The sequence below is a fragment of the Pinus tabuliformis genome, chromosome 7 (assembly GCF_031772625.1).
Source record: "Pinus tabuliformis cultivar Carrire ecotype Pingquan chromosome 7, CPIR1, whole genome shotgun sequence".
Taxonomy (NCBI): Eukaryota; Viridiplantae; Streptophyta; class Pinopsida; order Pinales; family Pinaceae; genus Pinus; species Pinus tabuliformis.
Window position 1 is genome coordinate 546,179,409 of NC_142293.1, and position 24,977 is coordinate 546,204,385.

General features: G+C 37.4%; 1 protein-coding gene across 1 annotated transcript; it reads right to left on the reverse strand.

The window, feature by feature from the left end:
* Positions 1–4,981: 4,981 nt before the first annotated feature.
* LOC149248499 (putative receptor-like protein kinase At1g80640) lies at positions 4,982–24,977 on the reverse strand. The gene is made up of 7 exons (XM_089450253.1): positions 24,764–24,977; positions 24,035–24,282; positions 23,655–23,787; positions 18,952–19,015; positions 18,734–18,830; positions 14,226–14,331; positions 4,982–5,178 (listed from the first exon to the last, which is right to left on the reverse strand). The coding sequence occupies exons 1-7, from the start codon at positions 24,951–24,953 to the stop codon at positions 4,982–4,984; spliced, it is 1,035 nt and encodes a 344-aa protein (XP_089306379.1). The 5' UTR covers positions 24,954–24,977.

Genomic DNA, 24,977 nt, shown 5'->3' on the forward strand with positions numbered 1-24,977 from the left:
GTGAGTGATGTGATGTCGACGATTCCCAATGGCTTCCATGGAGCTAGCTACAATTTTACTAATTGGGTAGATGTTTTTAATAGTATAATTGTGGAAGATATCACAAAATCTAATGGTATCAAGAAATGGTTCAACAAGAAATAATTGTTTGATTATTTGTTGAAAGTGATTATTACTTGTTTTAACTATTAGTTTTTTCTTAACTATTAACTCTTAATCTGGTGATATAAAAATCTTCAATCATCTAACATTCTATGTAATTGTTTACACTGGTATAGAGTAGTAGCTCGGGGAGTTGTGCTCAGAAAGAAACACCTTACGACATATACTTACGACATATATTTGTTTGGCATCTCTAATACAAAATGGAATATGGTTCAAAATAAAATATTTAAAAAATAACTTTGGTGATATAGATGAGAATATAGTAAGTATTAATTAGGTTATTAACGTTATTTTAAATGACATGTTACACAAATTTTAAATATTTATCATTTGTCTTATAGTAAAATGGAAAGCATTTTTATTTCATGATTTGAAAAGTCTCCTAATGTGAGAATAAATAAGATGGAGTAAAAATTTGAATAACACTTTTGGAGGTTGATCATTGAAATAAAAAAATCATACAAAGTAAAGGGATGGTAATGTTGGCGAAAGTTTAATGTAAACTACGTTAAGGTGGGGCATCACCACGGATAAATACATGTGTGAAGAAGAATAATTCATAACGATATTTGGGTAAATTTTAAACATTATGCTGAGGAAAAAGAAGTTTCATAATCTCCAATATAAAAAACATATAGGAAATTTTGTTGATTGAGAGGTAACTTGTAAATTATAATTTCAAAAATAAAAGTTATTCACTGTGGATGTTTCTTTATCACTTAAAATAGATGAATGCAATTCATGGTTCATAAATTCATTCTTTTTGTTCATATTACATGTCATAGAGGCTTGTTTGAAACATATTATGAGAAAACTAATGGTGCTATAAAGCCTATTTATGCGCTGATAAATGCCATGAAATAAAAGGTTATGCTGATTTGTGCTACTTTCCTAAGTGGTCATGTGAAATAAATCAATAAAGTAGTATATATATATGAGGGATGAAGAAAAAAATGAACTCAATTTCAGAATTTATGAAGCTAGGTTTTCATGTGAAGGGCATACACGCCATTACAACAATATAGTAGAAGGAATAAACTAGCATTTGCACCTTATGTTGCAAAGGAAATGCCGTAAGGTATAGAGTGGAGAAGAATAGCATAGAGTGGGGAAGAATAGGTAATCAAATCCGTCAAAATTAAGATTAAATTGATCTATTAATTTTTCATTTACATACACTGAAATCGTATGCAGCGTGGGATAAGAATCTCAAGTTATCATTCAGATAAATAAATCTCTATAGTACATACTCGTTATATATATATATATATATATATATATATATATATATATATATATATATATATATATATATATATATGAATGAAGATCTCTGTTATGATTTATATTACTTTCTATAGTCCATGCTCTATTTTAAATATTTTACTCTTTTGTCATCACTGGAAGAATCTCAAGTTATCATTGAGATAAATAAATCTCTATAGTACATACTCATATATATATATATATATATATATATATATATATATATATATATATATATATATATATATATATATGAATGAAGATCTCTGCTATGATTTATATTACTGTGGCAATGCCATTTTTCTCTCGCAAAGTTGCATCCATTGGTTTTTTTTAAGACATTAAAAGAATCTAGCTGCTATGGTTTGTTATGATCGATGGGTTATCTTTCATATTATATTGTAGATGATGTTAGATACATTAAATCATTTTGAAATAAACACGGACATGCCGTTGGCATTGATTAGCGGCATATGCTACAATAACTTATCTTCATTGAAAAAGAGGTTGATGTATTCATTGAGAATCTCTCACACTAAAACTTCTTGAAACATGGCTTGAAACACCATGTGTTAATGATGTTTTTATAGAAGTTGCAACAATGAATGTTGAAGGCAACATGGATGTTGTAGAAAATAAAAATGTTAATGAAATTTCCATGCAATACTGTCCTTGAGAGACAAAATATTTTTATGATTTATTTTGGAACAAATTGATGAAGAGCAAGCTATGGAAGGTGACATGTGGTAGTCGTTTACATACAAGCCAATTTTTGAAGAAATAGAGGACATGCATGGACAACTTGGAACAATCAAACAGTTGCACCAGCCAATAAAGACATTGAAATCTGAAGCTTACAACAAAAAGACAAAGCTAAAGCAATGAAGAAAAGAAAAGGAAATCCAACTGATGTAAAAAAAAATTAAATTGTAAGCATAGCTTAGACTTGGACCAGAAAATATCTTAGTTTAATTTTATTTTTTTGTAATTAAAGGGGAGTGTTGCATAAAATAATTTCAACCAGCCATTTAAATAGGAGACAAATGTTTGTTGGAAATCTTTGAAAATTTTATATCGGAACGATCTCAAAACATACAGGTAATGACTCATTTTCTTCGGTCAAGGATAGTGTGCATTTGCATGGAGTGCACAAAACAATTACAAGTGATAAGTATATTTATTTTCAAAGTGATTGGTACATTTTTTCCCATTTGCAAATCGATGGTACAACAAACATGGTAAATAAAGTTCTAAAAACATGTTGCAGATAAATTCTGGAGAGCATATAGACAAAATGAAATTTAACTGGTGTCAACAAAGTACAAGAAAACCACCCCTCCTTATCGTCCAGAGTTGTAAACTTAGTGGAAGTACCAATATGAATAGGTCAGCAAAGGTGTCAAAGCCTCTAAAGCTCAGGAAGGATAGCGTGAGTACTGTGTATGCGAACACAGTTTAAGCTCAAGAGGGATAGCTCTTAAAGAGCTTTACCACTATATGTATAAACTTTTATGGAAACGAGCAGGGGCTTAGCATAAGGTGTTAAGAGGTTTGGCCCTTGTCCCTATGCGCGGGCACTGTAACCAAGTGTCAAGGATGAAAGAGCCCAATCTATCTTCTTATATGCATGTGTTGTGGGTCTATAAGTTAGGGCTCAGAGGAGCATGGAGACACATGTCTTATAAACCATATGGCCAGGAGCCATGTCCACAAGCACATGCAAGAGAGGTCCTAGTCGAATAATGTCGCGAACTGTTAGCGCTGACCACGTGTCCCAGAGATTACGATGGGAGGCTTGACAAATCCCACCAGGAATGAATTGTTGAGATGACATGGCGGGTGGGGTTGGTTGTTCAACGATTGGCACGGTGAGGCGGAGGACCCCCAAAACACTTATAATGTGAAATTTGAACTTACTATGCAGCAGAGGGCCAAGCAGAACCCCCAATTAGTGTGGCAAGTGACTTGGACTCAGAGCCACGTGACATCCTGGAAGGTAGACACATGTTACTTGAATTCGGGGGTTTTATGGTCCCAAGTGGACTGGATCTAAGTGACACATGGCATACCTAGTGTGGGGCCATGTGGAGGGTGACATCACCCCGGGACCATGAACCCGCGATTTATGTTGGAGCGAGGTGCAACCTCGCTGAGATTTAGTCCCCAGGGTGATGTGGCACGGTGAAGCCCACCTACACAAGCATAAGGGACCACAACCACATGATTGGTTAGAGCGGAGTTGAGGTGGTGAGTAGCCAGGTGGACTTCCACGAAACCTTGGCAGATTGTAAGCCTCACAGAAGAGAATGGGTCGGGACGACATGGTGTGGTGGAGCCCAAACGTGCTACAGTAGCAAATGATGATGGGACACATGGAGGAGGTCTACCAAGGATCTGTGTAACCCCAGAGGATCTTTCCCAGCAGTTTCAGTGGGGAATCACAATGGAATCTGTTGGGATTTTAATCTCGATGTGATGTGGTCGTAGAGAGGGGTTAATTTATGACCCGGTATGAACGGGCTGAAGGCTAAGGTAACGCTGCCATGTGGCGATGAGGTGGCTAACTCGGATAGCTTGTGGACACCACATGGCAAATCAAGACGACATGGCACTATCTGGTAGGCTAATCTTCGAATGGCCATATATTTTGATCCGAGAATCGTATTGAGACAAATCTTATATTTTCATAAAGGTTTTGACAAGATGAACACAACATCATCATCTGTTTTAAGTCTTAAGAAAGTCGAAAAAGGTCGAAAAATTTAGACCCCATTTCCATAACAAGACTTTGGAGGTTGGGTCAACTTAATAATTTCCTCCTTCTATCCTTAGTTGGGGCTAGGGATAGTAGGGGATGTGTTACAGAAAGGCACATGCCAAAGGGTGAGCACAATCTAGAATTGGTGTTGGTTGAACAATAAGGCAACATGCTATTCTAACACACTAAGACTTGGTAAAGGTCTAGAGCTCATCAAAAGCACTCAAATGCACAAATCAATTATTCCCTTTTTCAAAAGAAAATTATAAATTTTTTCATCTCTATATTGATCAAGTTTCACGTCATCCCCTAGAAATCTTCAACCACTAAAAGTTATCACTCCATACCTAAGTTACATGACACAATGAGACGAGACATGAAGGACACTAAAATACAAGTGTCTAACACATGACATGGTGACCCCAATAACAATACACGAAGAACAAGGTTTATATATATACCTTAAAAGAAAACAACGCATGACACAAATAGAAATTATAGACACAAAGATTCAAATTTTGTTAGAATTTAGAAACTAGAACATTTACATGATACAAATTCGATCATGCAACTAAATACTACTTAGTACTTACTTGTCCTAAGTCAATGACGTTCAAGTGACAAACACAAGAAATTAGAACCATAAACTATAGTTTCTCATTAAGTCATTAAAATCGAAATGTATTACATAAATAATGAGTCACTATTACTACAAGTGGGAATGCCAATGAAAAATACAAAATAGGGTAGATACTAGAACCATAAATGGAAGAATCTCATAGCTTGTGATTGTCAATAGTCCTTCTCCATGTTAGAATCATCAAAATCAGCATCACTTCCATGACTCTCTCCTCCATCCTCCCCCTTCTCTTCCTCATCTATATCCAATCCAATCAATGCATATGTTGGTGTGGAGAATGAACCCTCAACTGGATCACCATCAGCAAAATTGAATGGCTCTAGCACTGGTTCATTAAGATCCAAGTTTGCTAATGCCAACTCAACACTACTATCCAAACCCCATATCATTAGGAAACGCATCCCACATCTTTGTCTTTCCCTTCAACCACTCTTCCCTCTATTTAGAAATAAGACGGAGGTTGATGTGCACATACACCATACACCATTGTCTTGCACTTGGAATCCTTTCAAAGCTACACTATAACCCTCAAATGCACTCCAAAATGCCTATGAACTTCAACCTACTAAATGAAATGAGGAAAAAAGACAGACAAGTCACCTTTTTCAAACCCACGGGCCACTTTTGAATAACATGTGTCCTAAACTTGGGATACATTTAGAGCACATGTCGAACATGAGTTTGGCACATGCCCTAAACTCGTCCTCACGAATCCATGTCTAACATGTGGAAATTGTGACACATGACCCCCTAGGTGTGTGTCATCTAACTTAGAAGACTTGTAAGATACCAAACATGAACCGGACATGTGCCAAACTCGTCCTTACAAATCCATGTCCAACATGTGGGATTCATAACACATGACCCCCGAGGCATGTGTCCTATGAATTAGAAGACTTGTAGGATACCAAACACACATCATTTTGCACACGAGAGAAATTTGTTGGAAATAATACTGAGAGGGGGGGGTGAATCAGTATTATCTAGCAATTTAATAAATCTTCCTTATTTGATCTTTGAATTATTTTTGCATGTTAGTACCATAAAATAATGAGCATGAAAAACAGATAGTCACACCAAAGAACACAAGATGTAAGGTGGAAACCCAATGTGGGTGAAAACCACCTGCTGCAATATGTCTCTATCTTCTTTCAATTTAGAAACTTCTTTTACAATGATTTTGTACTGGTGCAGTCCTTTACCAGTACGCAGGCTGCAACCTGCAGAGAGCTACAACTCTCTCTCTCTCTCTCGTTTTCCAGTCTACTCCTGGAAGGGAGCTACAACCCCCTACTTCTTTTCATAAAGCATCAGATAATCAACAAGTACATAACAGATATAGATCACTACAGATATCAGATCAGCAACAACAGAACTAACCCAGAACACCTTATCAATAGAGAAATTCAATCAACAGAACATCTTAAAAACAGAGACGCAGTTTTTCTTTCTGTGGCCTGCGACCAGACGCCGTTAACCTTCTGCTACTCTGCGTCCACTCGCAGATATCCTTCTGCTCCGCTGCGTGCCCACGCACTGTTCCTTTGACTGCTCTGCGTTCTGTTGCTTCAGGGACGCACCCAAAGATACTATCGCGCCGCGTCTTTCGCTACAGAGACGCACCTGAAAACACTATCGCGCCGCGTCCTTCTACTTCAGAGACGCACCTGAACCTTGATCGCCCTGCGTCCCCACGCAGGTCTATTTCTACTGTGCTGCGTCTCGGCGCACTTGCCCTTTACAGTACCTGCGTCCCGGCACACTTTTCTTCTACTAAACCTGCGTCCCTTCAGATATAAATGATATGAAGACTTCAAGACTAACCCAAACAGTCAGATCTACAGATCTGATAATGCGCCATAGAGATCACAGTCCATTAGAAGATTCGCCCTCTTAGATCTGGACTAGATATCACCAAATAAGATATTCAACCAAAGACAATGCTAAAATCAAATGAACTCCTTTGCTTTATATAGGCAAGCTCCTCCCCAAAACATGGAACAATACCACGAGCCGACACCATAGAAACACAAAACCGTCGGCTAGATATCACACAAGAAACCCCCACGTGCTTTTTCTCTGCCTTGAAATGTGTGCACTGGGTAGACGCACCCCCTGAACGGCTGGCCGGCGTCCCTGGACGCGGGTTCTGCATGGTATACCTGCGGGGACGCACTTTCTAAACCGATTTCCCGCGTCCTTCTTAATTTCCAACAAACTGAGAGCCTTACCACTGGAGTTGCCATCAAGTACAACATCTGTAACATACAGTCATACCAGAAAACATAATGCCAACAATCTCCCCCTTTGGACTTGATGGCAACCTTACAAACTTCAACTTCATTCTCCCCCTTTGACATCAAGGGCAAAGGGTATGCTCCCCCTAAGCTCATGCTCCCCCTGAATATGAACCAGATCTGCAGCAACGCACCACCATGAAAGAGATAGAGACATATTGCAGCTATTTCCAAGATCTCCTTCTCCATAATGCCAACAATGCATTATGTGCTCCCCCTGAGCCTGTACCACCAATAAGAAGAAGTTCAACAAGATGATGCATCAACAACCCCCAGCTTTTGCCTGAGGTATTCAAACGTGTCCCTGGGCAATGGTTTGGTAAGAATATCAGCAACTTGTTCCTTGGAAGGAACATACTCCAACTTGACTTTCTGTTCAAGCACTTGTTCCCGGAGAAAATGGTACTTGATTGGTATGTGCTTGGTTTTTGAATGCATAACCGGATTCTTTGAGATGCTGATTGCACTTGTGTTATCACATAAGATGGGGATAGGTGGTGTACAAGTGATTTGAAAATCCTGCAAAGTCTGCATCATCCAAAGGAGTTGAGTGCAACAAGATGCAGCAGCAACATATTCTGCTTCAGCTGTAGACAAGGCAATTGAACTCTGTTTCTTGCTGAACCAAGATACCAGTCTGGAACCCATAAAGAACGCACCACCACTTGTGCTTTTCCTGTCATCCACGCTTCCGGCCCAATCTGCATCTGTATAAGCATGAAGAGTAAGATCTGTATCTCTAGGATACCATAAGCCAAAATTTTGAGTCCCTTGAAGATATTTGAAAATTCTCTTTACTGCCTGAAGATGAGTCTCCTTCGGATTTGCCTGAAATCTTCCAACTATTCCAACTGCATGCATGATGTCTGGTCGGGTACCTGTCAAATATAGTAAACTTCCAATCATAGATCTGTAGGTTGGTTGATGTACTGCTGCAGATTCATCATTTGCACTGAGACTACATCCTGTGACCATGGGTGTACATACTGGTTTTGCATCTTCCATGCCATATTTCTTCAAAATCTGCTTGAGATACTTGGTTTGAGATAAAAGGATTCCTCCTTCCTTTTGTTGGATTTGCAAACCAAGGAAATATGTCAGTTCTCCTAGCAAGGACATTTCAAATTCTTTCTGCATGACCGAGGCAAAGTTTTGACTCATAGCTTCTTCATTGCTGCCAAAAATAATGTCATCTACATACACAACAAGTATTAGTAATTTGTCATTTTCAATTTTTATATACAGATTGCTATCTGCTGAACCTTTTGAGAAGCCTTGTTGATGAAGATATTTGTCCAACTGGTAGTACCAAGCCCTTGGAGCTTGTTTGAGACCATAGAGAGCCTTTTTCAATCGGCATACAAGATTTGGATCATTTCCAAGAATGAACCCATCTGGCTGTTCAATGTACACTTCTTCTTCCAAGTCTCCATTCAGAAAGGCTGATTTCACGTCCATTTGAAATACTTTGAAGTTTTGAAAACTTGAGAGAGCAAGGAACATTCGGATGGCCTCAAGTCTTGCAACAGGAGCAAAAGTTTCTTCAAAGTCTATTCCTTCTTGCTGCGCATACCCTTTACAAACAAGTCTGGCTTTGTTTCTAATTACTTCTCCATTTTCATTCAATTTATTTTTGAAGACCCATTTTGTTCCGATAACATTCTTATCCTTTGGTCTAGGAACCAGCTCCCAAGTGTTGTTCTTTTCGATTTGCTCAAGTTCTTCATCCATTGCTTTTACCCAACATTCATCTTTGCATGCTTCTTTCACATTTTGTGGTTCAGTAGAGGAGAGTAATGCCAAATAGCTTGAGGCTTCTGCAACTGTTCTTCTTGTTTGTACACCTGCTTCTTTCTGCCCCACAATCTGAGATTCTGGATGATTCTTCTGAACATATCTGGATGGAGTTTTCTCTTCTATTCTTATCTGCTCCTCTGGTTCTTCTTGAGGTTCTCCTTGGGGTTCTTCTTCTTCTTCATCATTCTGTCTTTGAGGGTAGCCTTCATCTTCTTCTATATCTTCATGATGTACTTGCCTAGGAATATATCCCTTCTCATCAACCACTACATCAATGCTGTCAACAATTCTGCCAAGTCTTTTATTGTAGCATTTGTATGCTTTGCTATGTGGAGAATAGCCAAGAAGAATGCCTTCATCTGCTCTAGGTTCAAGTTTGCCAAGCTGCTCATCAGTATTCTTGATATAGCATTTGCTCCCAAAGATTTTGAAGTGCTTTACCGAAGGAGTTTTACCACTCCAGAGCTCATGAGGAGTTTGAGTGCTGTTCACCCGGACATTTGTTTTGTTGAGAATAATAACCGCAGCATGTGCAGCTTCACCCCAGAAAGTTGTGGGAGTTCCTGATTCATCAAGCATAGCACGAGCCATTTGTTGGATTGTTCTGTTCATTCTTTCAACAACTCCATTTTGCTGAGGAGTTCTAGCTGTAGAGAATTCTCTCCTTATCCCATGTTCATCACAGAAATCGAAAAATTCATTTGAAGTAAATTCCCCACCTCTGTCGGATCTGAGGCACTTAATTTTGTGACCTGATTCATTTTCAACCAAGGCTTTGAAGGTCTTGAATTTTTCGAATGCTTCATCTTTGTGCTTCATAAGTCCTAACCAGACAAACCTGGAGAAATCGTCAATAAATAATATCAAGTATTCCTCTCCTCTAGGTGTTCTTTTTCTGAATGGGCCACATGTATCTGTATGTACTAGCTCAAGAGGCATGCTAGCTGATCCCTCTTTCTCTGGAAAGTTAGTCCTGGTTTGTTTTCCAAACTGACATGATCTGCATATGGTGTTGTCAGGAATTTTGATATCTGGAAGATCGCGAATTGCCTGATATTTGCATGCTTTCCTTATTTGTGAGAAGCTTAGATGTCCCAACCTTCGATGCCATAACCAGTGCTCTTCATCCTTGCTAAGATAGCATTGTTGTTCTCCTTCTTCAAATATGTACAGATTATTTGGAGTTCTTTTTCCTTTGAGTACTGTTTTACCTGTATCAAGATCACGAACAAGACATCCATTCGATCTGAAAATAACCTCGGTTTTTTGATCACACATCTGGCTGACACTTAGTAGATTATGCTTCAATCCATCAACATACAAAACATTTCCAGCCTTGACCTTTTCTTTCAAAGGAGCAATACCTTTTCCTTTTATAGTTGCAGGAGTATCATTTCCAAAAGAAACTTTCTTTCCCTTTTCTAAAGTAGAATAAGATTCAAGTTTTTCTTTATCACCTGTCATATGTTTCGAACATCCACTGTCAATGTACCATAGATTTTCCTGTCCTTCTGCATAAAATGCTATCCCACATCTTTCTGTTTGAGGTTCCTTTATTCTCCATGTTTTGGTGCTTGTGGCTTGTTCCTTTTTCTCCTGAAACCTGCTCCTGCATTCAGAGTCTTCATGACCAAAATTATTGCAAATAGAACATTCAACTTCATTTTCAAGAACCGAAAAGTTGTTATAGGTCCTCTTTGTAATCCCTGTCATACTTCTTTGTTTTTGAGCTTCCCTAGTCATGATTGTTTTATATGCAACACATTGAGCTGCTTTGTGACCAAAGTTATGGCAAGAAAAGCATTGTCCATTGAAGAAGCTTTTGCGGTTATTGAATCTACCAGCCAACTGATTGTAATTTCTATTTTCATCTATTCTTGAACCAAACTGAGAAGATTTTACCTGTGGCTGGTTGTAGCTTTTGTTCACCCTTAGGATGGATTGTCCCTGATAGTTTCTGTTTGTAATTCGTCCCTGCTTTATCTGATTATCTTCATTGTTCTTCTGCTCATTTCTTCTTGCTGCATCAAGATAACTTTTTGAGGTGGATGCTTGAGAGGTTTCTCCATTATAGCCCAAACCTGTCTTGTTTAGAGGAGACCGCTGCACATTGATAATCTCATCCAAAGTTTCAGATCCTTTGACAAACTTAAGATTAATAGCTTTTGTTTTCTCAATTTCTTTTCTGAGACCAACAATTTCACCTTCTAGTTTTTCAAGATGTTTTTCCTTTTCATCAATTTGAAATTGCAAAGTATCAATGATCACATTCTTTTCTTCTATGCATCTCTTGAGTCTAGTAATTTCATCATAGAGATTATCCACATTTACAGCATCCTCATAATCATCATCTTCAAATGCCATTAACAACTTATATTTATTACCTTGTTCATCTTCATCACTGTTTGATAAGCCATCACTATCTTCATGGGTGTAGTAGCTTTTCTTATTTGCACTTTGTTTCCTGTTCCATCTAGCAGGTTCTTTTCCTTTATCCTTATAAGGACATTTTGCAGCATAATGACCTACTCTTCCACAAGCAAAGCATTTGAAAGGTAGCTTACCTCTGAACCTTCCAGAACCCCTTTGAAGATTTCTGACGAAATTTGATTCTTCTTCCTCTTCTTCTGGAACATGGCTTGCTTCATAGTAATCTTCTTTGCCTGATGCCTTAAAAGCAGCTTCCCTTCTGTCTGATGGACCTCCCTTTCTCATTTCATAAGCAGTTAGAATTCCATGTAACTGAGACATAGTGAGAACACGGAGATTTTCCTTTTCTTCTATTGCAGATACTTTAGATTCAAACTTGGGGGATAATGATCTTAGAATGTTTTGAACTACTATAGCCTCTTTTATTTCTTCACCCAGATTTTTCATACAATTAACAATCTCATCTACCCGAAGAAAATAATTAGCAACACTTTCATCATTATACATCTTGAGAGTCTCATATTGAATCCTGAGAGTTTGAAGTTTGGCTTGTTTTACCTGTTCATCTCCTTCATAGCTTGTGACCATTTTGTCCCATATCTCTTTTGCTGATTTGAAGTGCATTACCTTCATGAATTCTGTTTGGGATATACTTCCTAATAGAGTACTGACTGCTTTTGCATTTGTTTCATACTTCTTTTTCTCAGCTGGATCTGTAGGAGTAGCTGAAGGAAAAGCATAGCCTGTTTCTACAATGTCCCAAACTTCTGTACCAAGAGATTGAAGATATGCAGTAACTCTTACCTTCCAATAATTGAAGTTTGTCCCATCAAAAATTGGTGGCCTGATTGATGCTTCTCTCTCGTAGTTGCTCATGATGAACGATCTACCTTCAAGCGATCAAGCTTCTCTGAAGGACCGGCTCTGATACCAATTGTTGGAAATAATACTGAGAGGGGGGGTGAATCAGTATTATCTAGCAATTTAATAAATCTTCCTTATTTGATCTTTGAATTATTTTTGCATGTCAGTACCATGAAATAATGAGCATGAAAAACAGATAGTCACACCAAAGAACACAAGATGTAAGGTGGAAACCCAATGTGGGTGAAAACCACCTGCTGCAATATGTCTCTATCTTCTTTCAATTTAGAAACTTCTTTTACAATGATTTTGTACTGGTGCAGTCCTTTACCAGTACGCAGGCTGCAACCTGCAGAGAGCTACAACTCTCTCTCTCTCTCTCGTTTTCCAGTCTACTCCTGGAAGGGAGCTACAACCCCCTACTTCTTTTCATAAAGCATCAGATAATCAACAAGTACATAACAGATATAGATCACTACAGATATCAGATCAGCAACAACAGAACTAACCCAGAACACCTTATCAATAGAGAAATTTAATCAACAGAACATCTTAAAAACAGAGACGCAGTTTTTCTTTCTGTGGCCTGCGACCAGACGCCGTTAACCTTCTGCTACTCTGCGTCCACACGCAGATATCCTTCTGCTCCGCTGCGTGCCCACGCACTGTTCCTTTGACTGCTCTGCGTTCTGTTGCTTCAGGGACGCACCCAAAGATACTATCGCGCCGCGTCTTTCGCTACAGAGACGCACCTGAAAACACTATCGCGCCGCGTCCTTCTACTTCAGAGACGCACCTGAACCTTGATCGCCCTGCGTCCCCACGCAGGTCTATTTCTACTGTGCTGCGTCTCGGCGCACTTGCCCTTTACAGTACCTGCGTCCCGGCGCACTTTTCTTCTACTGAACCTGCGTCCCTTCAGATATAAATGATATGAAGACTTCAAGACTAACCCAAACAGTCAGATCTACTGATCTGATAATGCGCCATAGAGATCACAGTCCATTAGAAGATTTGCCCTCTTAGATCTGGACTAGATCTCACCAAATAAGATATTCAACCAAAGACAATGCTAAAATCAAATGAACTCCTTTGCTTTATATAGGCAAGCTCCTCCCCAAAACATGGAACAATACCACGAGCCGACACCATAGAAACACAAAACCGTCGGCTAGATATCACACAAGAAACCCCCACGTACTTTTTCTCTGCCTTGAAATGTGTGCACTGGGTAGACGCACCCCCTGAACGGCTGGCCGGCGTCCCTGGACGCGGGTTCTGCATGGTATACCTGCGGGGACGCACTTTCTAAACCGATTTCCCGCGTCCTTCTTAATTTCCAACAAACTGAGAGCCTTACCACTGGAGTTGCCATCAAGTACAACATCTGTAACATACAGTCATACCAGAAAACATAATGCCAACAAAATTTTCATAATGAATCCTCACATGAACGCTACAACTTTCAAGATGCAAGATAACTTTATAGTAGACAAAACATGACAAAAGGTTCATTTTCACGTCATGTGTCCAAGGTAAATGCATATTTTTATATGTAACCTCTTGCAAGACTAAAAAGAGATAGACATTGATTTTAACTTGTATCTGAACCAAAATTTAAAGCAGCAATGACTTTGGTTTTATTGGAAGGCATCCAATTTGACCCTGCTACAGGTATGTATCTATTGTGGTATGTTTATACAAAATAAAGACAACTGGAAAATTTTGATTCTTTATGATTGGTTTCAAACTCAACCAAAAATATCATTTAGCGTTTTACTAGACACGTGTTTGTTCTCTAAAATAAAACTCAAATCTATTGTGTATCTATAATGATCATGAATTGTAATTTGTTGTACTGTGGCCCGTAGATACTTTCAACACTCTAGGTAATACATCATTGTAGGTGGACTAATATTTTAATCTCTACTACACTATATATCACTATATATATGAAAACAATGAGAGAAATTCAAAATTGGATCTAATTTCTTTATTAGAGACTTACCATCAAGCATGTATTCTGAAGCTACATATCCCAATGTCCCTACTAGATCAATATTTGTGTTACCAGCACATCCTGCACTTGTTACTGCAAGACCAAAATCTGAAAGCTGCATCCATAGCTAGTGGTTAGAGAGCGGTGACTACAATACCGTCTACTTAGGAAATGTTTCACTTCGGACCAAGTGTTTTAAACAACATAAACCAAGATGGACAAATAAATCTATTTAGAAATTTCTCAAAGTATAATTCATGATAAGTAATAATAAATTAATACAAACAGCTGCACATGTCACAAAATTGATAGAAAAGAAAAACTGAAGTCCTACATGAAAATATTTTGACAAAAAAATAACTGATGCTTAAAACAGTTCATAAAGTAAAAAAAAATTCAGTAGGCAAGCAATGGAATTCCCATCTCACAGAATCTCCCATTGAATTCAATGCACATGCCATACATTTACAAAGGCTTTTGTCAATTACATTCTAGGAAACTTTCTTAATGCTTTACAAGAATCTTCCCAAATTAACTGATAAATATTACATAAGAAACATTCATTTCCAGGCAGATTTAATGGTATTACTATTTTTAACACTACAGTCAGTGTAAGTGGGAGATTGGAAAACCTTGCCCTCACCTTGGCGTTGAAGCTTGCATCAAGAAGAATATTTGATGATTTGAAATCTCGGTGAATCACTGCAGGGTTGCAGTGCTCATGCAAGTTTCTAGACCCTGTAAAAGAAAGAAAACCATGGTAAGCTTGAGCTCCCAGGTTGATAGAGGACCAAGTGAAAAAGTGATTTCAATTGGTAAAATCTAGTAGTAGGGAATCAAATTATCTGTGTTAGAACTACCTTGCTGAATCAAGGGCTATCTTCATCTGCAAAAACCATGTAAGTGTAGATCCGTGAGATGGTACTGACAAGCAATCCAACACAGTTTCTTAACAAAGCATAGCTATGAAAGGCTGCTTACTCATGGCCTACTAGTTTATCCATGACGAATGGTAGTATCAAGTTTGTTTGAACAAATAAAAGGCTTCAAAACATAGGCAATATTGAAATTGCCTAGTGGTTGGAGAAAGCTACCATGTAATTGGTCTTCCAAAGAGCCATTCTGCATCAGATCGTATACTAAAAACCATGTATGTTCATGAGTACAGAACCCAAGCAAAGAAACAAGGTTTGGATGTCGGATTTTGCTCATTGGCTCCACTTCATTCTGCAACCAATGACAATACCAACAGATGAAATCAACAAAGCTTCTTCTAAGTTCTAAAATTATAGGGAGAATAAAAAAGCACAATGCAATATGTTAAATGCAGTGCATCACCAAATCCACAAAAGAAAAGACACTCAAAAGGGCAACTTTAGGGCACCCCCCCAGAAAATGCCTTCACTAATATCCTCTTAAGTTTGAAGAAGCAGCCAGCTTCCAAAATAATACCTGTAACATTTTTATTACCTACCTGAAATTCATGCTCAGCCTGTCTACTACCCTCATCTAGCTTCTTTAGAGCAGCAAAGGAATCATCATCAAACATTGCCTTGTATACACACCCAAATCCACCCTCTCCAAGTATGTTATTGCTGCTGAAGTTATTTGTAGCTGTTAGCAGCTTAGAATATTCAATTGCAGTTGCACATCCTTTTTCTTAGAAACATGGGAGTTCAAACGACTCAGGAGAGGCATGAGTGGAATGCCCCTATAGGCATCTGCGAAAATTCAAATTACAGGCAACTTAGTGAGCTAACCCTAGATCAAAATAGTCGTAATGTAACTAATCGAACTCTCATGTAAACAGAGGTCATCCGTACCCATGGCTTTTTATAATTTGTTAGAATCCAAAATTTTGATTTTATCAGATTATTCAGATCATGAAATCAAGTCTGATGTTTATTATGTTAACCCCCACAAAAAATAATAGTTTGACAGAGGAGAAGAATTTCTATAGTCATGGAAACCATTCCAATGCACTGGCAGTAATGCATAATAGTTAATATGTATACATACATCCAAAAGATATCCACACAAATTCAACACGGGAAGTCATCGAATCTCAGCCCCGAATCCAATCAAACAATATCTCCATAGGAAGCACCACTCTCTCTGTGGCTGCCCTGTTGGAGTACACATCAAGAGAGGGTTTGGTTTCACACAGTGAAAGGGATAAAATATGACATAGTGGTGATACCAACCTGAGGCGCCTGGATCTAAATTTCGCTTGAATGCATTAGGTTGAGGTGAAGAAGGAGCAGAGTTGTAAGTCTTTCTATACAACCAAGTACAAACTGAAGAAATCATGATACATCCAACAAATATTGGCTGTATGATAATTGCCAATAGTAGTCCTTTGTTGATGTGATTAGATTCTTTGTCTATCTGCATTGGAGAACCTGTGTCTGAACACACAACCCATTTTTCAATCGTCAAAAGAACAAAGCGCAATGACTTTCAGAACTTGTAGAAAGATGCAAACAAGCAATTCAAATTGAGAGATTTCAATTTCTGAAGAAATCTTACACAGGCTGTATTTTTTAGCATAAATATACTCTTCAAAAATTTAAAGAAAAGGCTGGCATTGAAGCCCTTACCGGTTGAATTTTCTGGTTTAGTTGATGCATTTCTTTTTGCTAGGGGATCATCAAGTAGGGAAGCCAATGACAGTGCGAAATGCAAAGAAACTAGTGCAGAGGTAGGCACCAGTAAAGAACGTCCATTTGCAGTCTCGACTTTGTTAAAAAGAGAGAGACTCGGAATCAAAATATGCAGTAAAACTGAATGCCCCATCTTGAAAATGAGTTCTACTTGAAAGTCAGTCAGGCTGTGGCAGAAAGCTCGGGAGATATTCAAAGAGGTAGATATCTATGTCCTAAACTTGGGACACATTTAGAGCACATGTCGAACATGAGTTTGGCACATGCCCTGAACTCATCCTTACGAATCCATGTCTGACATGTGAAAATTGTGACACGTGACCCCCTAGGTGTGTGTCATCTAACTTAGAAGACTTGTAAGATACCAAACATGAACCAGACATATGCCAAACTCGTCCTTACAAATCCATGTCCAACATGTGGGATTCATAACACATGACCCCCTAGGCATGTGTCCTATAAATTAGAAGACTTGTAGGATACCAAACACACATCATTTTGCACACGAGAGAAATTTTCATAATGAATCCTCACATGAACGCTCCAACTTTTAAGATGCAAGATAACTTTATAGTAGACAAAACATGACAAAAGGTTCATTTTCATGTCATGTGTCCAAGGTAAATGCATATTTTTTATGTAACCTCTTGCAAGACTAAAAAGAGATAGACATTGATTTTATCTTGTACTTGAACCAAAATTTAAAGCAGCAATGACTTTGGTTTTATTGAAAGGCATCCAACTTGACCCTGCTACAGGTATGTATCTATTGTGGTATGTTTATACAAAATAAAGACAACTGGAAAATTTTGATTCTTTATGATTGGTTTCAAACTCAACCACAAATATCATTCAGCATTTTACTAGACACGTGTTTGTTCTCTAAAATAAAACTCAAATCTATTGTGTATCTATAATGATCATGCATTGTAATTTGTTGTACTATGGCCCGTAGATACTTTCAACACTCCAGGTAATACATCATTGTAGGTGGACTAATATTTTAATCTCTACTACACTATATAACACTATATATTATCTATAATGATCATGCATTGTAATTTGTTGTACTATGGCCCGTAGATACTTTCAACACTCCAGGTAATACATCATTGTAGGTGGACTAATATTTTAATCTCTACTACACTATATATCACTATATATATGCGAACAATGAGAGAAATTCATAATTGGATCTAATTTCTTTATTAGAGACTTACCATCAAGCATGTATTCTGAAGCTACATATCCCAATGTCCCTACTAGATCAATATTTGTGTTACCAGCACATCATGCACTTGTTACTGCAAGACCAAAATCTAAAAGCTGCATCCATAGCCAGTGGTTAGAGAGCGGTGACTACAATACCATCTACTTAGGAAATGTTTCACTTCGGACCAAGTGTTTTAAACAACATAAACCAAGATGGACAAATAAATCTATTTAGAAATTTCTCAAAGTATAATTCATGATAAGCAATAATAAATTAATACAAACAGCTGCACATGTCACAAAATTGATAGAAAAGAAAAACTGAAGTCCTACATGAAAATATTTTGACAAAAAAAATAATTGATCCTTAAAACAGTTCATAAAGTAAAAAAAATTCAGTAGGAAAGCAATGGAATTCCCATCTCACAGAATCTCATATTGCATGGAATGCACATGCCATACATTTACAAAGGCTTTTGTCAATTAAATTCTAGGAAACTTTCTTAATGCTTTACAAGAATCTTCCCAAATTAACTGATAAATATTACATAAGAAACATTCATTTCCAGGCAGATTTAATGGTATGACTATTTTTAACACTACAGTCAGTGTAAGTGGGAGATTGGAAAACCTTGCCCTCACCTTGGCGTTGAAGTTTGCATCAAGAAGAATATTTGATGATTTGAAATCTTGGTGAATCACTGCAGGGTTGTAGTGCTCATGCAAGTGTTCTAGACCCTGTAAAAGAAAGAAAACCATGGTAAGCTTGAGCTCCCAGGTTGATAGAGGACCAAGTGAAAAAGTGATTTCAATTGGTAAAATATAGTAGTAGGGAATCAAATTATCTGTGTTAGAACTACCTTGCTGAATCAAGGTCTATCTTCATCCACAAAAACCATGTAAGTGCAGATCCGTGAGATGGTCCTGACAAGCAATCCAGCACAGTTTCTTAACAAAGCATAGTTGTGAAAGGCTGCTTACTCATGGCATACTAGTTTATCCATGACGAATGGTAGTATCAAGTTTATACAAAATAGTCGTAATGTAACTAATCGAACTCTCATGTAAACAGAGGTCATCCGCACCCATGGCTTTTTATAATTTGTTAGAATCCAAAATTTTGATTTTATCAGATGATTCAGATCATGAAATCAAGTCTGATGTTTATTATGTTAACCCCCACAAAAAATAATAGTTTGACAGAGGAGAAGAATTTCTATAGTCATGGAAACCATTCCAATGCACTAGCAGTAATGCATAATAGTTAATATGTATACATACATCCAAAAGATATCCACACATATTCAATAGGGGAAGTCATCGAATCTCAACCCCGAATCCAATCAAACAATATCTCCATAGGAAGCACCACTCTCTCTGTGGCTGCCCTGTTGGAGTACACATCAAGAGAGGGTTTGGTTTCACACAGTGAAAGGGATAAAATATGACATAGTGGTGATACCAACCTAAGGCGCCTGGATCTAAATTTCGATTGAATGCATTAGGTTGAGGTGAAGAAGGAGCAGAGTTGTAAGTCTTTCTATACAACCAAGTACAAACTGAAGAAATCATGATACATCCAACAAATATTGGCAGTATGATAATTGCCAATAGCAGTCCTTTGTTGATGTGATGAGATTCTTTGTCTATCTGCATTGGAGAACCTGTGTTTGAACACACAACCCATTTTGCAATCGTCAAAAGAACAAAGCGCAATGACTTTCAGAACTTGTAGAAAGATGCAAACAAGAAATTCAAATTGAGAGATTTCAATTTCTGAAGAAATCTTACACAGGCTGTATTTTTTAGCATAAATATACTCTTCAAAAATTTAATGAAAAGGCTGGCATTGAAGCCCTTACTGGTTGAATTTTCTGGTTTAGTTGATGCATTTCTTTTTGCCAGGGGATCATCAAGTAGGGAAGCTGATGACAGTGCGAAATGCAAAGAAACTAGCGCAGAGGTAGGCACCAGTAAAGAACGTCCATTTGCAGTCTCGACTTTGTTAAAAAGAGAGAGACTCGGAATCAAAATATGCAGTAAAACGGAATGCCCCATCTTGAAAATGAGTTCTACTTGAAAGTCAGTCAGGCTGTGGCAGAAAGCTCGGGAGATATTCAAAGAGGTAGATATCTATGTCCTAAACTTGGGACACATTTAGAGCACATGTCGAACATGAGTTTGGCACATGCCCTGAACTCATCCTCACGAATCCATGTCTGACATGTGGAAATTGTGACACGTGACCCCCTAGGTGTGTGTCATCTAACTTAGAAGACTTGTAAGATACCAAACATGAACCAGACATGTGCCAAACTTGTCCTTACAAATCCATGTCCAACATGTGGGATTCATAACACATGACCCCCTAGGCATGTGTCCTATGAATTAGAAGACTTGTAGGATACCAAACACACATCATTTTGCACACGAGAGAAATTTTCATATTGAATCCTCACACGAACGCTCCAACTTTTAAGATGCAAGATAACTTTATAGTAGACAAAACATGACAAAAGGTTCATTTTCATGTCATGTGTCCAAGGTAAATGCATATTTTTTATGTAACCTCTTGCAAGACTAAAAAGAGATAGACATTGATTTTAACTTGTATCTGAACCAAAATTTAAAGCAGCAATGACTTTGGTTTTATTGAAAGGCATCCAACTTGACCCTGCTACAGGTATGTATCTATTGTGGTATGTTTATACAAAATAAAGACAACTGGAAAATTTTGATTCTTTATGATTGGTTTCAAACTCAACCACAAATATCATTCAGCATTTTACTAGACACGTGTTTGTTCTCTAAAATAAAACTCAAATCTATTATGTATCTATAATGATCATGCATTGTAATTTGTTGTACTATGGCCCATAGATACTTTCAACACTCTAGGTAATACATCATTGTAGGTGGACTAATATTTTAATCTCTACTACACTATATATTATCTATAATGATCATGCATTGTAATTTGTTGTACTATGGCCCGTAGATACTTTCAACACTCCAGGTAATACATCATTGTAGGTGGACTAATATTTTAATCTCTACTACACTATATATCACTATATATATGCGAACACTGGGAGAAATTCAAAATTGGATCTAATTTCTTTATTAGAGACTTACCATCAAGCATGTATTCTGAAGCTACATATCCCAATGTCCCTACTAGATCAATATTTGTGTTACCAGCACATCATGCACTTATTACTGCAAGACCAAAATCTGAAAGCTGCATCCATAGCCAATGGTTAGAGAGCGGTGACTACAATACCATCTACTTAGGAAATGTTTCACTTCGGACCAAGTGTTTTAAACAACATAAACCAAGATGGACAAATAAATCTATTTAGAAATTTCTCAATGTATAATTCATGATAAGCAATAAGAAATTAATACAAACAGATGCACATGTCACAAAATTGATAGAAAAGAAAAACTGAAGTCCTACATGAAAATATTTTGACAAAAAGAATAACTGATGCTTAAAACAGTTCATAAAGTAAAAAAAATTCAGTAGGAAAGCAATGGAATTCCCATCTCACAGAATCTCCCATTGCATGCAATGCACATGCCATACAATTACAAAGGCTTTTGTCAATTACATTCTAGGAAACTTTCTTAATGCTTTATAAGAATCTTCCCAAATTAACTGATAAATACTACATAAGAAACATTCATTTCCAGGCAGATTTAATGGTATTAATATTTTTAACACTACAGTCAGTGTAAGTGGGAGATTGGAAAACCTTGCCCTCACCTTGGCGTTGAAGTTTCCATCAAGAAGAATATTTGATGATTTGAAATCTCGGTGAATCATTGCAGCGTTGTAGTGCTCATGCAAGTGTTCTAGACCCTGTAAAAGAAAGAAAACCATGGTAAGCTTGAGCTCCCAGGTTGATAGAGGACCAAGTGAAAAAGTGATTTCAATTGGTAAAATATAGTAGTAGGGAATCAAATTATCTTTGTTAGAACTATCTTGTTGAATCAAGGTCTATCTTCATCCACAAAAACCATGTAAGTGCAGATCCATGAGATGGTCCTGACAAGAAATCCAACACAGTTTCTTAACAAAGCATAGCTGTGAAAGGCTGCTTACTCATGGCCTACTAGTTTATCCATGACGAATGGTAGTATCAAGTTTATTGTGGTATGTTTATACAAAATAAAGACAACTGGAAAATTTTGATTCTTTATGATTGGTTTCAAACTCAACCACAAATATCATTCAGCATTTTACTAGACACGTGTTTGTTCTCTAAAATAAAACTCAAATCTATTGTGTATCTATAATGATCATGCATTGTAATTTGTTGTACTATGGCCCGTAGATACTTTCAACACTCTAGGTAATACATCATTGTAGGTGGACTAATATTATAATCTCTACTACACTATATATCACTATATATATGCGAACAATGAGAGAAATTCAAAATTGGATCTAATTTCTTTATTAGAGACTTACCATCAAGCATGTATTCTAAAGCTAAATATCCCAATGTCCCTACTAGATCAACATTTGTGTTACCAACACATCATGCACTTGTTACTGCAAGACCAAAATCTGAAAGTTGCATCCATAGCCAGTGGTTAGAGAGCGGTGACTACAATACCATCTACTTAGGAAATGTTTCACTTCGGACCAAGTGTTTTAAACAACATAAACCAAGATGGACAAATAAATCTATTTAGAAATTTCTCAAAGTATAATTCATGATAAGCAATAATAAATTAATACAAACAGTTGCACATGTCACAAAATTGATAGAAAAGAAAAACTGAAGTCCTACATGAAAATATTTTGACAAAAAAAATAACTGATGCTTAAAACAGTTCATAAAGTAAAAAAAATTCAGTAGGAAAGCAATGGAATTCCCATCTCACAGAATCTCATATTGCATGGAATGCACATGCCATACATTTACAAAGGCTTTTGTCAATTACATTCTAGGAAAATTTCTTAATGCTTTACAAGAATCTTCCCAAATTAACTGATAAATATTACATAAGAAACATTCATTTCCAGGCAGATTTAATGGTATTACTATTTTTAACACTACAGTCAGTGTAAGTGGGAGATTGGAAAACCTTGCCCTCACCTTGGCGTTGAAGTTTGCGTCAAGAAGAATATTTGATGATTTGAAATCTCGGTGAATCATTGCAGGGTTGTAGTGCTCATGCAAGTGTTCTAGACCCTGTAAAAGAAAGAAAACCATGGTAAGCTTGAGCTCCCAGGTCGATAGAGGACCAAGTGAAAAAGTGATTTCAATTGGTAAAATTTAGTAGTAGGGAATCAAATTATCTGTGTTAGAACTACCTTGCTGAATCAAGGTCTATCTTCATCCACAAAAACCATTTAAGTGCAGATCCGTGAGATGGTCCTGACAAGCAATCCAGCACAGTTTCTTAACAAAGCATAGCTGTGAAAGGCTGCTTACTCATGGCCTACTAGTTTATCCATGACGAATGGTAGTATCAAGTTTGTTTGAACAAATAAAAGGCTTCAAAACATAGGCAATATTGAACTTGCCCAGTGGTTGGAGAAAGCTACCATGTAGTTGGTCTTCCAAAGAGCCATTCTGCATCAGATCGTATAATAAAAACCATGTATGTTCATGAGTACAAAACCCAAGAAAAGAAACAAGGTTTGGATGTCGGATTTTGCTCATTAGCTCCACTTCATTCTGCAACCAATGACAATACCAACAGATGAAATCAGCAAAGCTTCTTCTAAGTTCTAAAATTATAGGGAGAATAAAAAATCACAATGCAATATGTTAAATGCAGTGCATCACCAAATCCACAAAAGAAAAGACACTCAAAAGGGCAACTTTAGGGCACCCCCCCAGAAAATGCCTTCACTAATATCTTCTTAAGTTTGAAGAAGCAGCCAGCTTCCAAAATAATACCTGTAACGTTTTTATTACCTACCTGAAATTCATGCTCAGCCTGTCTACTACCCTCATCTAGCTTCTTCACAGCAGCAAAGGAATCATCATCAAACATTGCCTTGTATACACACCCAAATCCACCCTCTCCAAGTATGTTATTGCTGCTGAAGTTATTTGTAGCTGTTAGCAGCTTAGAATATTCAATTGCAGTTGCACATCCCTTTTTCTTAGAAACACGGGAGTTCAAACGACTCAGGAGAGGCATGAGTGGAATACCCCTATAGGCATCTATGAAAATTCAAATTACAGGCAACTTAGTGAGCTAACCCTAGATCAAAATAGTCGTAATGTAACTAATCGAACTCTCATGTAAATAGAGGTCATCCGCACCCATGGCTTTTTATAATTTGTTAGAATCCAAAATTTTGATTTTATCAGATGATTCAGATCATGAAATCAAGTCTGATGTTTATTATGTTAACCCCCATGAAAAATAATAGTTTGACAGAGGAGAAGAATTTCTATAGTCATGGAAACCATTCCAATGCACTGGCAGTAATGCATAATAGTTAATATGTATACGTACATCCAAAGATATCCACACAGATTCAACAGGGGAAGTCATTGAATCTCAGCCCCGAATCCAATCAAACAATATCTCCATAGGAAGCACCACTCTCTGGTGGCTGCCCTGTTGGTGTACACATCAAGAGAGGGTTTGGTTTCACACAGTGAAAGGGATAAAATATGACATAGTGGTGATACCAACCTGAGGCGTCTGGATCTAAATTTCGCTTAAATGCATGAGGTTGAGGTGAAGAAGGACCAGAGTTGTAAGTCTTTCTATACAACCAAGTACAAACTGAAGAAATCATGATACATCCAACAAATATTGGCAGTATGATAATTGCCAATAACAGTCCTTTGTTGATGTGATGAGATTCTTTGTCTATCTGCATTGGAGAACCTGTGTCTGAACACAC

Bases quoted from the DNA above. Each gene is read 5' to 3' on its own strand.
- LOC149248499 (XM_089450253.1), bottom strand. From the start codon at position 24,953: ATGCAGATAGACAAAGAATCTCATCACATCAACAAAGGACTGTTATTG. The intron at 23,788-24,034 runs GTAGGTAATAAA...CATTGGTTGCAG, and splicing joins AGGCTGAGCATGAATTTCAG to AATGAAGTGGAGCTAATGAG. The intron at 5,179-14,225 runs GTAAGTCTCTAA...AGTTGGCATTAG, and splicing joins TTCAGAATACATGCTTGATG to CAAACTTGGATCTTAATGAA.